Source organism: Trichophyton rubrum, assembly GCF_000151425.1.
Source record: "Trichophyton rubrum CBS 118892 genomic scaffold supercont2.1, whole genome shotgun sequence".
Lineage (NCBI taxonomy): Eukaryota > Fungi > Ascomycota > Eurotiomycetes > Onygenales > Arthrodermataceae > Trichophyton > Trichophyton rubrum.
In genome coordinates, this window is record NW_003456428.1 from 2288844 (window position 1) to 2306162 (window position 17319).

General features: G+C 46.9%; 5 protein-coding genes across 6 annotated transcripts; 4 read left to right on the plus strand and 1 right to left on the minus strand.

Moving 5' to 3' along the window:
* Nucleotides 1-655: 655 nt before the first annotated feature.
* Nucleotides 656-1359, plus strand: TERG_00859 (uncharacterized protein; the record flags this gene model as incomplete). The annotated part of the gene is made up of 3 exons (XM_003238824.1): nucleotides 656-721; nucleotides 761-1212; nucleotides 1290-1359. The coding sequence occupies 3 exons, from the start codon at nucleotides 656-658 to the stop codon at nucleotides 1357-1359; spliced, it is 588 nt and encodes a 195-aa protein (XP_003238872.1).
* A 3012-nt stretch (nucleotides 1360-4371) lies between these two features.
* TERG_00860 (uncharacterized protein) lies at nucleotides 4372-7340 on the plus strand. The gene is made up of 2 exons (XM_003238826.2): nucleotides 4372-5956; nucleotides 6091-7340. Exons 1-2 carry the CDS (start codon nucleotides 5310-5312, stop codon nucleotides 6467-6469), a joined length of 1026 nt encoding a protein of 341 aa, XP_003238874.1. The 5' UTR covers nucleotides 4372-5309; the 3' UTR covers nucleotides 6470-7340.
* A 1790-nt stretch (nucleotides 7341-9130) lies between these two features.
* TERG_00861 (uncharacterized protein) lies at nucleotides 9131-9888 on the minus strand (the record flags this gene model as incomplete). Its single annotated transcript, XM_047747664.1, has 2 exons — nucleotides 9131-9734; nucleotides 9871-9888. 2 exons carry the CDS (start codon nucleotides 9886-9888, stop codon nucleotides 9453-9455), a joined length of 300 nt encoding a protein of 99 aa, XP_047603627.1. The 3' UTR covers nucleotides 9131-9452.
* A 591-nt stretch (nucleotides 9889-10479) lies between these two features.
* On the plus strand, nucleotides 10480-10896 carry TERG_11646 (uncharacterized protein; the record flags this gene model as incomplete). The annotated part of the gene is made up of 1 exon (XM_047750729.1): nucleotides 10480-10896. One exon carries the CDS (start codon nucleotides 10480-10482, stop codon nucleotides 10894-10896), a length of 417 nt encoding a protein of 138 aa, XP_047605255.1.
* A 3003-nt stretch (nucleotides 10897-13899) lies between these two features.
* On the plus strand, nucleotides 13900-16118 carry TERG_00863 (uncharacterized protein). 2 transcript variants are annotated; one of them, XM_003238828.2, is made up of 3 exons: nucleotides 13900-15074; nucleotides 15158-15517; nucleotides 15604-16118. In XM_003238828.2, the coding sequence occupies exons 1-3, from the start codon at nucleotides 14193-14195 to the stop codon at nucleotides 15844-15846; spliced, it is 1485 nt and encodes a 494-aa protein (XP_003238876.1). In that variant the 5' UTR covers nucleotides 13900-14192; the 3' UTR covers nucleotides 15847-16118. The 2 variants fall into 2 exon arrangements, with proteins under 2 accessions (XP_003238876.1, XP_047605256.1); XM_047749185.1 differs by having other exon boundaries at nucleotides 15158-16118.
* Nucleotides 16119-17319: the final 1201 nt, after the last annotated feature.

The following is a 17319-nucleotide window of genomic DNA, read 5'->3' on the forward strand; positions in this document are numbered from 1 at the left end:
GAGGAGCCTTATCGTATCATGTTATGGACTATCTCTATATATTACTTTACAGAAGGAGTGTGGTATATAAATGATTCAAGAATGGAAGTAGGCCATGCTAGTTTACAATAGGTGCTATTCAAATTGTTATCACGTAAGCTACAAGCCTTACTGAGAGGACAAAACGTCAAGCTCTTCACTTTTGTTGCGTTGTTCCCTCTATCTGCTCTAAGACTCAGATATTATATTCACTCCCACATGTAGTACTGCAGAGCAGTACTTAAACTGTTATTAGCCATACCCACTGCTCTAGATCCCGCGCTCTAGTGTAGTAGGTTTTTCTACTCTATTTACCCTAAAGTGGTGAATCTAAGGCAGCAGGTCGCGTTAAATTATCATCATGTAAGTGTTTTCTGTTTATTTTTTTATCACCTCTTCCTAAAAACATGTGAACGTTTTACATTTAACTGACCATATTTATAGGACTATCGGTGGCTCTTATCTGCAATAAAGATCCCACAGCTGAGGGAGCTACTCTAATGAGTCTCTCTACTGATCTTCTGTGCATGGTTGCGGCAGAACTTGGCATGTCTGACATGGGTCGATTTGCCCGCTGCAATAAACGCCTTGACACCGCAATCACTCCGTTTTTATATCGATTCAAGGTCAAGCCTTAATGGCTGGGATAAAACCTGGCCAGTACGCGTATAAATCCCCAGTAGCAACATGGGAAACCGCCCATGTGAGTAGCATGCTTGTCACTCATACCCTCCTCGAATAGGCTGCCCTGATGAACCTGGATAGTTCTATCACCAGAATGATAGGACCCAAGCCGGACCGAAACTTTGTTGTGGACATGCATTTTGGACGCGCTTTGGAGTTGGCATCTATGGTTGGCAGTGCAGCTGCTTTGAAAGCACTTGTGGCCACTCACGCCGGGAGATGGCCTAGGGGGAAATGGGGCTATTATCCCATGCATCAGGTGGCTTTCAACGATCATATTGACGCTATTCAGGTTCTACTTGATACTGGTTGTCCCATAAATAAGTTTGATGACCGTCATATGACCCCTCTTGCCGTGGCTACGGCTCGCAAGAAGATCGCTACTGCGAGATTTTTCCTGGAAAAGGGGGCTCGAAAGACTAAACTCTGCCGTGATGCCCAACTTGCGCTCGCTATACTAATTGAAGAACCCCTACCTGATCAAGAGAGCGAAGTGAAAGACGCATTCACGTATGTATACCCCGAAATAGGCGTCAATCAATGGTGTCTCCAGGTATCTCATGACTAAACGCTAATTCTCAACGTAGTACGTGGTACCTCTACAATACTGATTCCCATATGAGAGAAATTGAATACCGCAACCTGCCCTCTTTTTAACCTCCAGATACCCAGCCTTTTCCTTTTCATGTACTCGTTCATTTATCTACAAAACGAGGTTATCCGATCACCAAGCGCATATGTACTGCCACCCTGTTACCTGTGAAATATGAAAGGTAAATCCCACCCAGCCCAATTGCGTCTAGTCATGGAGGTTCAAATCCTTCTGCCAGCATTCATCTGTGCGAGACAGAACCATGGTCGAAAAATTGGCAGGACTTCATATATCCTATTATTCCTATTTGCCACCTTTCTTTCTTGCTACAGAGCTTCAGCTGCACCGCACTTCAACGCTTTATGAAGGCATATCATTCGATCATGTACCAGATAACCTCAATATGTACGGAGTATGTAAAAAGAAAGTAATATCCTGATCAGCTCCCTGTGTCAAGTGTTCTCTCTTCCATTGACTTCCGCATATCGAAGATCAACCAGCCGATCCAACCTCGGGATGTACCCCCGCCTTTTCTTCTTTCCTTTTTTTTTTTCTTGACCCGGAGAAAGGAAACATAAATAATCTCCAGCCTGAAGGATGATGTACCACTACAAACCAGCCTGGATCGAAATATATACGCTACATAGCACATAGCACAGCACTGAAGTTTACTTCGCGGCACGAAAGTCACCAGAACCCCGTAGCCTTCAGGAAAGCATACTAATAAGTATCCAGAATCGTGTCGAACTGCATCAAGGTTTCTGCTCTCACACAAGCAATTATGTTTTATCGCTGGATATTCATTTTGATCGCAATCTAAAATTGATCAATCGAGGAACTAGACGCCTCGTCACTCACTAAGAGAAAGCTCCGAGCAAGTATTGCGCTAGTGGTCTGTCCTCCTGTAGCCTTCATGAGAACAAGGGTGATCATAAAAGAATGTCCATTGATCCCCATTGTCTGTTGCTACTTATAGCGATCCAAACTACCACCATATGCTTGGGTGTACCTACGATGGGATGGCATCGAGCCACAATCGATAATCTCATGTTCAAACAAAAAAAGAAAATATAATGGTCCCAAGAGATAGCAGAATGATGCATGTAACAACTACCGTATCATGCGCTGTGTAACTTCGCAATTGTAGTGGGACTGGGGGAGTGAATAAAATATCTGTATGTATGTGATCTCGCTGCCTTACAGACAGCCATTACCTTTTAAAACGGGAGCCGCATCTGTGTACCATCTGTAATAAACGAGACGTATTTTCTGCGCTTGGGTAGTCCAAATTGATAGTGTCAATAAGTGTAAAAAACTTTCTTCACCGCCCATGAGTCTGTGCAAACGGCTCCTAGGATATTTCGAGGATGCGATGCATGGTGTATCACCAGAACAATTCCAACTTGGTTAAGGGATACAGCATGGTATTGGTCGGAGGATTTGGCCTCCTTGACGCATCTGACTATTGAATCCATCATATTCCCCAGGGATTGGTTCAGCTTGCTTGTCTGCGGCTGTGGAAGCGTGCCATCTCAGCTGAATTTGCATGGAGGAGCACAGCTGATGCAAGGCAAACCGATCAGAAATGCCTGGAAGGGAGACAGAAATCCAATGAGTCTGGACTTGAGTGAAAGGGCTATGGACAGACTTTGGGCTCCGACGCTGCTGCTAAACGCCAAACTGAACATTGATTCGGGGATTCTGTACTCCGTATTTCGTATGGGTGAAAAAAAAATGTCTGCATTCTCGTCTGAATAAACTGCAACATCACCAACGGCAGAAACTGTCGGGATGGCCGAGTCTGGAATATGCAGGAAGGCAGGGAGAACTACATGGCTTGAGAAGAGTTTTCCCCATCGACATACTCCGTAATGGACGATATTTTGTAGACCTCGGTTGATCGCAAATGAGAAAAATGCCAGTCTTGATAGCCACGGAAATAGCCGTGAGCAGATTCCTTGCCCATGGATATAGACATTCTATGGGAAGACTAGCTGCAAATCCTGAACTGTGGCCGGCGACCTAACCGATAGGCATTCCGCAAATATGTGAACCCGCCACTCCACCGTTGACTGCTGAATTGCTTCCGTGGAAAAGCTTCTTCTCCCGATACGCCAATTATGAAACGAGAACACCTACCAGAAAGATCATAGAAGCCATATCGTACGGATATCACCAACGAAGCAATAGGTGATGAGCTTTAAGGTCTCCACCAGCTGAGCTAGAATAATGCCCAAATTCCTCGGGAGTGCTGGAAGCATGTGTTAAAGGATTAAGAAAGGGGGGAGGGGGCCTGGTTCAAGCAAGTTGAATCGAGTAACTGGCGGAGTTTAAGACAAACAAAAACCAATACAAAATATAGAAAATGGGGATGGGGAGGGGGGGGGAGACAAAATTCAACTGGGGAAGAGATGAATATCACCAGTGATATGCAGAAAAAAAGCGTATGCAATGAGACTTGCCTTTTTAGGGAAAGTCTTTCCTAGCCAGAACTCGTCGCCACGAGCGCAGGGTAAACTGATCCAATATCAGCGCACCCAGGCGAGATTGGTTGAATCGTGTCCCCAAAGAAGATAAGGAGGGAAACAGAATCGCCTGCCTCGGTCGCGGGCTGATAGCCTGGAAAAGCTTTGCCAGTAGGTCTAGCCGAACATGCTCTGAGGCCTGAGAAACCATAACTGCTTCGAGATATGACTATAGTGCTAGTCGGCCCGTTTTATTATCAGGGAAGGCTAATTCCCCACTCAATATGGAGCTAGTGGCATCTTAGTGCGCACTTAAGTAGTATGCCACTTCTTCACGCCCTGCCACCTCATCCTTGAAAAAAGTGGCCTTTTCCCGGAGATGAAGGGAAAGGAAGCGCCAGTGTCAACGGCCAGTTTCTAACTTTCGGGAAAAGATGTGTTCAACAACTTCAGCCACGCATCACGATCCACAAGCCAGTCAGTGGGTCGTTTATTGTGGGGGAAAGCTCCTCCCGATTTTTGTAGATACTTGTTGAAGTTCCGTATTTTCAAAAGCTTTATATGTTTATTATTGTTATTATTATTATTATTTTTCGTCGGCTTCTTCCTCCGCTGTAGAACTCTGTGAGTTACTATACGATTTATCCGATAGAAAAAGGGGGTTCGTACTATGTGCGGAGTATAGTTGTCCATTTAATCAACAACCAAGCAGGGTTTCAGACGAGAATAAAAGCTTCTTCACAGTGAGAAAACGTTCTCTGTTCCTGCCTTTTGAGATCCATCAGATCTGCCCTGCCAGGTGGAATGCCATATCCGAAGTAGCTATGTACTTACGTACGTGTAATTGTTAGTACATGTTCCAGGGAGAATGAAAGCTTGTGATAGAAAGAGGCGAGCAAGCTGTGTTACGGGTCTGATATGCACCTTAGCCATGGATAAGCAATTGAAGGCAGCCGAGGTTCTGCACAGAGTACATCTGTCACAGCTTGCTACAGCCTTCCCTAAGACCTGTCTTCTGTCATTTGCATCTCTTCTGCTGCTCCTTTGCCTCCTGTATCCTTCAACCGGTTCTTGCATCTCCGACTTCATTGATGTCCGGAAGGTACGGAGTTCTTGTCAAAAGAGAAAAAAATTAAGGTTAAGCCTCCAACTTAATGACTAAAACATTACATAGCACGGATAAATGAAATACCGGTTCCCAGCGGTCCAGTCACGTGGAAATCTACCTTCCCCACAGGAGCTTCGACAGCTTCGACGGAGCGATGCAAGAGACGCAGACGGAGACGGGGACAAGCAAAGGAAGAAGACGGCCTGAAAGGACACAGTGAGAGGACCAAGAGGAAGAGAGACAGCCATACATACAGATATTGGATGGTGAGGGCCACAAGATCTATAGAGACAGCCCTGGGCTGCAGACATTCAGAGTGATCGGTGATCTTCCAAGGAGAAACGTCATATCAAATTGTTCTGCCTACACCAACAAGTACCTACCACTACCCTTTACGTCAACCTATCCACAACACAGACCGGCAAGAGAAAAGACCTAGAAAATGGCGTCTACTATCCTACCCCTGGCTGAAATCCCTACATTGTCTCTACTTTATCGTCTTAGACATCTTGCGGCAGCGGCTACCCCGCAGGTCTCCACGCCATCGCAGCGACTCAACGATATCATCAGCCATGTAACCCATGATATCACCCGTCTCGAAGTTGACTGCATCGTGAATGCCGCGAACGAATCCCTTCTCGGTGGTGGAGGCGTCGACGGGGCCATTCATCGAGTAGCGGGCCCAAACTTGCTGCGAGAGTGTCGTACGCTTGATGGATGCCAGACGGGCGATGCCAAGATCACAGATGCCTATGAACTGCCATGCAAAAGGGTCGTCCATGCTGTGGGACCTGTATATGTGATGGAAAGGTTTCGTGGAGGTCCTGGTCGGGGTGACGTGCGAAGACCAGAGACGCTGCTGAGAGGCTGCTACCAGCGCAGCCTGGAACTCGCAGTCGCCAATGGAGCAAAGAGTATCGCCTTTTCGTCGATTAGTACCGGGGTTTATGGGTATCCAAGTGTCGAGGCGGCCACTGTGGCGATCAAGGTGGTGAGAGAGTTCCTTGAGTCCCATCCCCAGTCATTGGAGAGGGTCATCTTCTGTACCTTTGAGAGAAAAGATTGCAGGGCATATGATATGCTCCTACCGTACGTATTTTTGTTTCTGCCGTTCTCCAATCGTTCTTCACTATGGGTATTTGAACCGGAAGGGATAGCAGAAAAAGAAGAAATCGAAAAAGAAAACAATCCAGCTAACGAGTTGCTGATTTATGATGCCATAGTCAATATTTCCCTCCCACTGAACAGGATCTTCCGCCTTCCACAACCACTAAGGCGGAAGAAACAGAAATGGGTTCTGGCGTTCCACATACCCCCGAGATCCTCGCCGCCAGTCTTCCTGATGCGCCAACATCTGAACCAGTGACTCAGGACGGTGGCTCCACGGCTAAAAAGGCAAAGCTGGCCCCAGATAATAGCACCATCACTGCTCGAGATCTCGAAGATGACGATGATTGGGAAAAGGTTGACCAACCGGTGAACACCAAGGAGAACCTCGACGACGATCCGGTGGAAGTTGACAACGGTCCAACCGCGGCAGACGTCCAGAGTGTTTCCAGTGCCGCTGATCTTGAATCCTCCCATGAAGGAAAATTCAGATAAGTTCAGTCCTGACATTGACAGGCTGGAGGAATTTCTTTTTTTCCCTCTCCTTTTTTTCTATTTATTTAATTCAAAGTCACCAACCACCCTTGTATACAACGTACTTCAAGCCATTACACCTCCTCGTTGGTTCTTTTTTCCTTTTCTTTCTTTTCTTCTTCCCCTCTCCTCACGAATGTGATATGATACAATGTGGTCAATGTACTCTGGAATTACGGATATGGCTTAAGGGATTATGGGGTTGATTGGAGCATGGCTGTCTATCAAATAACAAGTATGCGTGTTCCCCAATGCAGACATCGGGCTTTCCAAACCGACCATGTTTTCTTTTGCCCTCCTGCCCTTTTTATCGCGTCAACCCAACCCTTGCAGTTCCACCTAGTCAGGGGCAACCGTAGCCTAAATCTCCCCATCTCCTCCACTGGATGCCTCAAGAGGATCGTCAAGCCATGAAACGGCCGGGCCACCTTGCATCCTCACATATATATGTATGCATTATCAAAAGATTATCGAGGTCCGAAAGTCCGGCCGGAAGGTTGAAGCGGAGCGAGGAGGCACGCCTGGGCGTTTGCGCCGGCCAACTAGTTTTAGACTATTAGGGTTAACTAAGTCTGTGTACATGTACAATAAGTATTACCGCTCCATAGCCTTGTGACACTCATCGATCGTTCGATGCCATGGAACGGGGACTCTACTATAGTGATATGATATGGACTTGCATCCTTTGCCCCTGTGCTCGATGCCGATTTGTCGATATCCATCTATAAGACGGATGGTATATACGGATATCTCCCAGCACAACGGACCAGGGAGCCGAACTGAAAGGGGAAACTCGAGCAGAGCAAAGGGCCTCTCGACGTTCGTAAAAACGGTGAAATCAGGGAAGAAAAAAAAAAAAAGAAAGAAAGATGAAGCAAGGGAACGCTTCGGAGATTTTTCTCCTTTTAGCCCTTAACGGGGTAAGGTTCTATATCAAACCTGTTAACCATAATTCTTAGCTAACAATAATCCATACTAATCTGCGTAAAAGACCGGACAGGCAGACAGGGAGACAGACAGAAAGTGAGTATAAGTTCTCCTTTTTACGGTTTTGTGAACGGAAAGGTTTCGTTTTCGTTATGAAGATTTAGATGAGATACGATTCGCAGGGATTGGAATGCAAATCCCGATCATCGGATGGTTTTACCGAGGAGAGCCAGGAGTCAAGCAGGATGGTATGATATTATAGCACAGGAATATGCCAATATATTCCCTATACACCAGGGGGAGGGGTGTTAAATGATGATGCACTGCCCCCAAAAACCGGACTTTTGCCCCTTTTCCTCCCGTTACGAAATTGGGAGAACGAGAACGAGGGAGCGATGGGAGGCAGCTCAGAAAGAATAGAAGGACGATAAAGATGGGGAGTAGTAGCTCGTTCCTACAAATCCCGACAGTAATGTCTTTTTATATCAGCGGCCTCCAAGCATCTGCTGAGGTGATTGGGCTGGGAACGGTTCTGCAACGTCCTTTCCCCGTCCCCTGCTTGCGCAGTTGGCGCCCCATATTTAGGGAGTTTTTCTTTTCTTCGTGCTTGTTTGCTTGCCATTTTTCTTTTTTCTCCCCCGTCCACTGTGCATGTGGTTTCCCCCATGCTTAGTTTCGGACTCTTTGAAAAATATTCAAGGAACACAAGATGAGAATGGGGATGTTGCATTAACCTAATCTAGGTTACATCATGGTATTGGGCGATAAAAAAGGAACGGGCGTGTTGCATGAGAGGGGAAGGGGGAAGCAGCGAAGGCGCAATGGCCATATGCAGTGCGCTAGTTGAGTAGAGAATCAGAGGCCTTTCCTGGGGCTATATGTGCGGGATGTATGCTTCATATGAGAGCAGAGGCAGACGAGAGTATATAGCAAAAAGAACAGCTCTAGACTTTCGGTGCAGTCAGATAAGCAAGGAGGCATTGCGGCTGCGAACGAATGAAGATTATACCTCCATCGACTGGCTGAGCTCTAGAAAGCCGAAGAGTTAACATCTTGCATGAAATCTTTTGTTCCATCACACCAAGCAGGGGTGAAGAGACCATGTTGGAAACATGTGGGAGAAAAGGAGGCAAGGGATTTTGTTCCTCTTCATCGTATAGAGCCTTTTTTTGTAAATCGTTGGAAGAGACTATTTTGTTTGTAAAATCAAGATTTCAGCGCTTGTGGCTGGGTTGAACGCATAACGTAAGTGTATCTGGCAGACCTGTTTTCAGGATAGAAGCCGAGTAGACGATGCTTGAGGATCATTCGGCTATTGACAGGGTTCCTTCAGGGTTTATTTTGCTGAATTGAAAGCTCCTCTCCTCGTATGTAATAATCGAGCTGGTGATATTATATATATGTATATATATGTGCTGACATATTATATAGCCGGGTCATCCCTCGGAAACAGTGTATTCCGCCAATAGAATATCGGAAATCGCTGTCTTTTTCGAGGAAGCAGAAATAGGGAGGGCAGATTATGCGAAAATCCTGGCCATTAAAACGAGAGAAGTCAAGCTCTGCGTCCTGTTTTCTTTTTCGGCTCTTACTCCTCCTCGCCTCGCCCGTTAGGCAAACGGCGGCAGCGCAAGATGGCCGTTGAGATGGACATGTCATTTTTTCGCCCTCTTGCTCCTTCGCTTGCCTTTCTTCTCCACTTGGGGTCTTTGTTTCTTAGTGCATATGACGACATAAAAGTCCCATGCATAGTTATCCCTTTCTTTTCGTGGCTTCCTTTTCCCCTTCTTTGGCCCTTCCCATGCGGAAACGGGCATGGGATCATGGATTGGGGAGGCGGGAAAGATCCCTAGAAGACCTTGGCGACTCCAGCCGTTGGCAATCTGCAGCCTATTGCATCCTGGGACCAGCAGTAAAAGTGCGAAAAGTATCGTAGAGCATTTTTAGGGGAACGGGACAACCAGAGCGAAAAAGGAAAGTGGCCTGAAAAGCAGGCTAGAGGTGTAAGATGGTTACATTACTTCTGGAACCCGGAGCCCTCTGGTTCTCGTTCTCGTGTCCTATTGATGGTCTCATTCTTCCGATCCGAGGTGGATAGAAGTATAGCAACGGATTTTAAATATTCTTGAAGAAGGCAGAGAAAGCCGCTAGGCGAGCCCATCAGATGTTGAGATTTTCCCCTGCTCACCTGCCAAATTGGTGAGGCGGCCCGCTGATCAGGCTTAGCGGTATGGAGAAGAAATAATGCTCGGGGGATGGTGGACTCCTTCTGTAAGCCCGATCGATCGTATGTTCCGATCTAAGACAGTAAAGTTAGCCCTCAGCCTTAGTGTATATAATTTTATGTAAGTAACTGATCCCGAGCATCTCCATAAAATTAACAGTCAAAAACCCTGTTATATATATAGAGTAGTTCTTTTCATTAAACAACAAACCTGACAGTCCGAACACATGGAGGGGAAGTAAAAGAGCTGTGTATATGCGACAACAGCAATATTGGATCTCGCTTGTGTCTTGTCCCTTCCAATCTGCCTTCTATGGCTGGAGTAAGGACAACGTATCGATCTTCGGTGTAACGTTCTCGGGACCGATAGGGATGAGGACAGTGCCATGGAGTCATAGAATCATGCGCTCTCGCGTATAATTTGTGAATGCTGGCTCTTGTACGATGTAAAAGGCAGTGATAGCCCATGATTTGCTGGCTGACCGGGAGTTGTGCCATGGTTCAAGCAATCCCAAGTGCCTGGATATAATTTTCAGTCCGCCTCGCCAATAAGATGGTGTGGACGGAGGAAGTGTTTTTGCTGACTTTTTACAACGCAGCAATCTAGTAAAAATAGTTTAATCTGTCTCACCTTGAAGAAAGAGGGGCGCTTGTCTGCCTCCTGTGTTGCGTGTTGTCTGTTGTTTGTTGGATCCATATGCTATTGGCATTGCAGCTGGCAACTTGGACCCAGATATTCGGCTTCACCTCCTATTGTTACACTTCCATTCCACACTAGTTTAGTTAGTTCAGCTCAGTTGTGTGGGATGGGGATGGATATATGGAGATGACGATGGGGGAAGCAGGGGAGAACATTCCGGGTTTGGAAGATTTCAGACCAGTCGTACTCCGTATATGCGAGTGCTTGTCCTTCAGGCTTGCTTGCTGGTCGTTTTGGACATGCACCAGCATCAAAGTCAAGTTACGGAGGAGAGACAGAAGACATCATCACCATAAGTCTGTCTGTCGTGACAGATTCCTGGATCAGCGGCCCAAAATCCACATCCGTGTCCCATATTCTCCTCATATTAATCGCTATTCCGCCCCTTTTCATATTGATGCCATGTCCATAGTTACGGAGTCCAATCGTACCCGTGTCTCGGAGCAACTGCTTGCACGAATGTATCAGATCAAGCGGCTCAACCGGCGTTCAACCGTTGTTGTTTTAGTACTTATGGAGAAAGACAGCAAAATCTGATTTCTCCTCGTGCGTGAAAATGTATCTGTGTGTGTATATATGCATCTCTCCTGAGACTATGTCCGCACATCCACGCCACATCCGCCTTCCATCTGGCCGGATTGCTATCGTGCATGGACAATAAATCAACTAGTGCGTATTTGACGGCGTATATTATGCTGTATAAACACCGTTTTATGTACGGAGAAGGCAAAGCGAGGCCCTGTTGCTTTTTTGATCGTGCTTCCTGCTGAAGAGAGCAAGGTCACCCTGTTTGATGCTGCATTTCGAGGTCTCTGCCTCTGCGTCCTCGTATCCAACCCCTGCTAGGGGGAAAGAGCCCTAATCTCGATGGTTCGCGGGCCGGATTCCCGATCTGTCTTCCTTTTTATTTTGCGTTTTTGTTTTATATTTTCAATTCCTCTCGGCGGCTTTTTGCAGGTCCCCATGTTCCCATCTCCAATCCGCATCCCCATCTGCATCATCATCACCGGAAGGAGAAAATACAGGATCAATCACCGTTGCCTCTCTTGCAGTTTATCCCCCCCGCCTCCGTCTCCCGTCTGTCTGTCTGAATGCATGTGTCTGTCTCCCCTTGCTTGTCCCAGAACATGGCCAGGAACTCTCGCTCCCCCCCCCGCCCCCCATCCGTTGCAAGAGAAGGCTGGTGGTCAGGTCAGGGGGCAACCACCACGCCATCTGTTTTCTTGCTTTTTCCTATACTCTCTTTGCTTCTTCTGTATCCTCTCCTCTCTTCTTGAGACTCGCTGGTTGTGCAGCTTTCCTTGTCCCACAGTATAAGCGTGAGCGCGAGATCTGATCTATCTGCTCATCCACGCCACTGGCCATCGTCATGTGTGATCTTCGTATATCTGCAATCTCTGTATCTCACACCTCTGCCTGGTGATATCTGCAGGCCCGTCTCTCATTCAGCTTCGCCATCCTCTTCGTCTCTGGCCCAGGATCGTAAATCCCCGACGCTAGGCCCTGTGAGCTCTGGATCTGCTTCCACAAAAAGTGAAGAGGTAATAGTGATAATAATTATGATATTAAAAAAAAAAAAAAAAAAAAAAAAAAGAGGACGAAGACGAAAAAGAAAAATCAAGTGAGAAAAACGTGTCTCTGACTGATCTCAAAACGCCTGGCACCACTCCACAGAGAGTCAAGTCGGCTCTTTTTTTTTTTTTTTTTAAAAAAAAAAAAAAAAAAAAAAAAAAAAAAAAAAAAAAAAAAACATCCCAGACGTATATCAAGACCCGCATTATAAGTACACATGTGCCAAAGACAAAGGGCCAGGGATGTCAACAGTCCAGAGAGAAATAAGAAAAGGAGCAGCAGAAGAAGAACTGCAAAAATAAGGGACCCCGTACTGCAAGGAGTAAGCAAGCACGGAACGGTGTGTAATATCCGGCCCATCGATAAGCTGGCTGCTGGCTGTTGTTGTTGCTGGCGGTGCTGCTGCTGCTGCTGCTGCTGGCTGGTGTTATTATTACCGTTTTTGACTAAGCGGCCGTCGACGTCGACGTCAACTTCATAAACCTCGACCTCCTTCGACTTCATCTCCGGTATTATCTTTCTGCCTCTGCTCCCTCGTATTTCTACTTCAATCCGCGTCAGCGCTGCTCCAAGTCATCACCACAGCTCCCTCCTAGAAGAATTCCCTGATTGTCTACCTCGAGTCTGCCTTTCCTGCAGGTCCCCTTCACGTGTATCCATCCGCCATAGACATAGGAACTGCTGTGGAAGAAGAAGCAGAGGACAGCAGGAGAAGACAACGACAAGAGAGAAAAAGAAAAGAAACGACCTCTGCCAGCAAACCCCGAAGCCCGACCAACAGCAGGTTCAAAAAGAAACAAAGCAGCAGCGGTTTGTCTTGTGTTGGCTGAAAGACGGACGCAAGGCAGCAGACGACAGAGGGAGCCATCCCAATTTAGAAGACTCAACTCTGGCGAGGAAGCCCCCAGATAGAGCAGAGCCAGCAAGCAAGCCAGCGTCGACGAAAAGAAACAAAAGGGGACGAAAAAGAAACCAAGGCCACAGTCAGAAAAGGGAAGAAGGATAAGAAAAAGCATGGTTCTTTTGCGTGCGCTGTGAATCTGATATCCGATCTGATCTGAACCCAGCCCGCATCCAACCATTACACGCGAAAGAGAGATCCGTCCGTACGTTAAAAAGGGAGAACGATCTTTGTACGCCCTCGACTCGACTCTCCTACTCATTCATGCACCTGGCTGCTGGATTGGCCCTCTTCGTTGGCGTCACCCCTTTCGATCTGGCCAAGATCCAGCCCGCGAGCCCAATTTTTGGCTACCGTGCTACGCTTTGGCCGTGAACCTGCAACAGCCCGTCAAAGCTTATACGGGGAAGTCTCTCTGATAAATTGGCACATATACACATCTATATACGTATATCGATCGATCTAAGCACACCTGGACCGTGTCTCCGTGTGTATATAAACATATACACATCTGTACGTCTAGATACGGTCTCGATCCTTACGCCCGCCATCCAACAGATCTCATCTGGGGAAGAAGGAACCTTCCTTTCGCCGTCTCGACAAGCTGGCCTTTTTGTTTTCTTTTTCTCCATTTCTCCTCCCTCTTGCTCCTCAAACTGGCGAGTGACAGTCCCCGGGTACTCGCAGCAACGGAACAGTGAGCAAGCAGAGCCACCTCGTATCGCCGGGTAGTTCTGATACTGTTTCAAGTTCACCCTCGCCCCAAGCAAACCACTTTCGAAAAATATGAGCTCTGTCTTCCCTTGAGCCAAATAAGGTTGACCGATTACGTTATTTCCCGTACCTTCAAGAGCATATTTTAAAGTCGACTTTTAGCGCCGCGAAGCAATCCAAAAAGGAAGCAAAAGGGTGGAAGAAGAAATTAATTAAAAAAAAAAAAAAAAAAAAAAAAAAAAACCAAAAGGAAATAACAACAGAAGAAAAACAAAACTTGCCGCTATCCAGAATCCATTCAGAGGCCAAATACTATACACTCGATCCCGCCCCCTCTGCCTCGCTCAGTCTCTCTAGGAGAGACCAGCTGGGCTCGCACGCACCGCACGCGTGCCACTGAAAGAGCACAGCGGACTCTGACGACATAAACAGACTCTGGTCTGGAGCTGCTCCTGTACATGTACCTGTTCCAGTTACCGCCATTCGGATTTGCTCGTCTTCTGGTCCACGGGACGCCCGCTGCAACCGCATTTCTCAAAACCGATATCCTGCTACCCCTGGATTAAAACAGCTCTTGTTTTCTCTCACTACAACCCTGGTTTCTCCGTCTTCAGCGGCAAGCAAACACCCTGCTACATAGTCTCCCATGGCGACTGGACTCACTGCCTCTTCGTCTTCTACTCATCTCTTCCATCGACAGTCCTCCACCATGTATCACAGCAATCACCCGCAATATAACTACTCTCCTCCCACTCACCACCAACCGCCTCCGCCATCGTCCAGGTCGTCGGCAGAGATATCTCCTTCGACTCGTCCGCATAGGCTGGCCGATGTTCCAGTTTCTTCCCACCCTCCCAGCGTAAAGTCGCTGCCGTCTATCCACGAGGCACTCGGAAAGAGCAATCCTCTACCATACCCTCACCCTCAGCCGTCAGTATGCGGCCCCTCGCAGGCACCGGGTCACATTGCGCCTTCATCAAATCTCATGACTGGCCCAAGTGCGGAAGGGCCGAGTGGGCCATCAAACCCGTTCTCATCAACAAACTCCTCAGCCCCATCCCTGCGGGAATCCATCCTTAACTCGCAGCATCACCCCTCTGCTCCATCTCAGTCCGAAGGCTCAATAAGGTCTCAAGACTCACAAACCCGCTCTATACACTCCATAGGATCGGAGAAATCGTCTACAAGGAGCTCGGTTGCCGACAGAACATCAATATGTACCTCACACGCACCTAGCTTTGACATGCTATCTACGACTTCCACTGCCGTCTCTTCGCCAACTAGCTATGTGTCGCCAGTGAGCTACAACCCGCCCTCCTATTCATCCCACCGCAGTGTCCCTACTTCGCAAACTTTCCCTCAACCATCCTTCGAAAACAGACCTGCTCATTCGACATGGACCTTTGGCGCTTCCGACCATACCTCAATGGAGGGGGTAAAGTCGTTGCAGAAAAATAATGGAGGACAATACTGTGATGCAGTCAAAAGACACCTTGATGATTACGACGTCCGCGCATCTCTAAACGAGGTATTTTATTTCCCGTTCCGTCATGTTGCTAGTTGACTCGTTTGAAAGAGAGAACAAAAAAAACGGCTAACTCTAATGTACAGGTCCGAGACACGAGTTCCCGGACGCTAGATATACTTCGACCATATTCTCAACGTCCCCAGTCAACTAGGGCAGAGTCAATCGATGCAGCTAGCTTGTTACCCTCGCTGGCTGAAATCGATGAGTTACTCCACCTCCATCGCCACACGGCAGAGATTCTCGAAAGAATCCGTTCGGCCGCAATCTCCCATGAACACTCTTTAAACGAGCAGCGGAGTCACCAACAAATATTTAAAGCAGATCACACCCGCGAGAAAGAGCGGATGTCGATGTACGGCGAGGAGTACAAAAATGGTACCGTCTTGGCAGGTGGCAATAACACTCACATAATGAATGGTTCTAGCCTCGAAAAGAAGCGCAGGGTACGATGAACTTTCCCCTCCACTGAGCATGATCTATCATCTTCACTCAACACTCAGTTCCGCTCTTGCTAACCTCCAAACTGTAGAAAGCTGCCCCACCTGGCCGCTGTCATAGCTGCAATCGTGCTGAGACCCCCGAATGGCGCAGAGGACCTGACGGTGCTCGAACTCTCTGCAACGCTTGCGGTCTGCACTACGCCAAACTCACTCGCAAACAGGGCATGAACAAGACAGCCTCATCTACATCTTCCTCTTCGCAGATGGCAATGGCTGCAAGTAATATCAGGCCAAGAGCTGGTGTTGGCCGATCACCACCTCTCCAGCCCTGATATCCTCCCTCGGTCCACTATATACCATACTATATATATTTGTGCGATGTATTTCTATACATATCTTGTCGGTCTTTTCTCCTACCATCCCCTCCCTCCTTTCTACTTTCTTACTGTCTTTTCCAAAACTGGGTGGTTCGGAAAGGTAAAAAATAAACCTAAAGATTTATTTCAACATCCGGGGGCGTTTCTTGCTCGTCCTTATTGCACCATTCGATTGATTTCCTGTCCCTTTTATTATTATTATTATTATTATTATTATTATTATTTTATCGTTGCATGTCTAATTCTCCGGAACATCTGGATTACAGGGCCGTATGTATGCTGGGAATTGTCTCTTGTCACTTTTGGAAACTGGAGTTACCAAATTTCTTTTACACACTTTGCATATGCGTGTTTGCTCTTTTGTTTTGGCCTGTGTCTGCCCGATTATGCTCCTTGTTTTTTCTATCCTGTGGTTCCTGGATCTCTTTAATTTGTTGTCATATATACCCATTTACTATTAGCAGTTCTATCGAGAATTGGAGATTTTATCACCATGATAGATAAATCTACGCCCCAAAGCATCTCTGTGCCATGTGTCATATCGAGAAGACACAGCGAACGAACTCAGTGGCCAGAACGGTCATAAAGTAGGTTTTCTGACAATAAGGTAATGACGGGGACCTACCCGCCAACCTTATCTGAACCGTTATCCAACTTTCGCCCTCAGCTAGCCACTCGACGTTTGCTTGACCTTGATTGACATCATAACTGTTAGGTATAAGCGCCGGCTTGATTCGAAATGGTCTACGGTAGCTCCTCTTGACCTAACATAGCGTGACTTATCCAGCTTCCGGTTCCACGGGAATTCAGATTGCAGAAGCAACATTATCGGACAAGGCTGTGGTGAAAATGCCTTGTGGTAACTAAAGTACTAACTTAGGTAAAAAAAAAAGACAAAGAAAAAGAAAAAGAAAAAAGAAGGAAGGAAGGAAGGAAAGGGAGGAAAAGAAAAGGAAATAAAGAAGGGAGACCAAAAAAATCAACACGTTCCTTTCAAAGATGTTACTCCGTTCACATGGATATAGGATGCCGAGAAACTCCACTGGAGCCCACCCCTCGAATCGCCCGCGATGTGTTGTCTTTTGACAGATGGAGCCTTTAGTGGCAATTTTGAAATATACCCTTGAACATGACTCACTTATATGCCTATGTTCTCGAAAATTCTTTCAGTGGGGTTTTTCGGATTCTGTGCATGATCTCCGGTCATGTCTTTAGATGAAATAACGAAACCTGCTCCGTGGGGTATGGATATGTTTTAAACTCGTGGAGAGTTAATCGTCATTTATTATCCTTGGGACTGCCCTATATATGGAGAATTTTGCTTACTAAAATTCCCTGGGGATGATCGTGCATTATCTTGCAATTATGCTTAACGGAACAACATTCATTACCACCTAATGCATACCCAGATGCTGACTCGGGACGGAA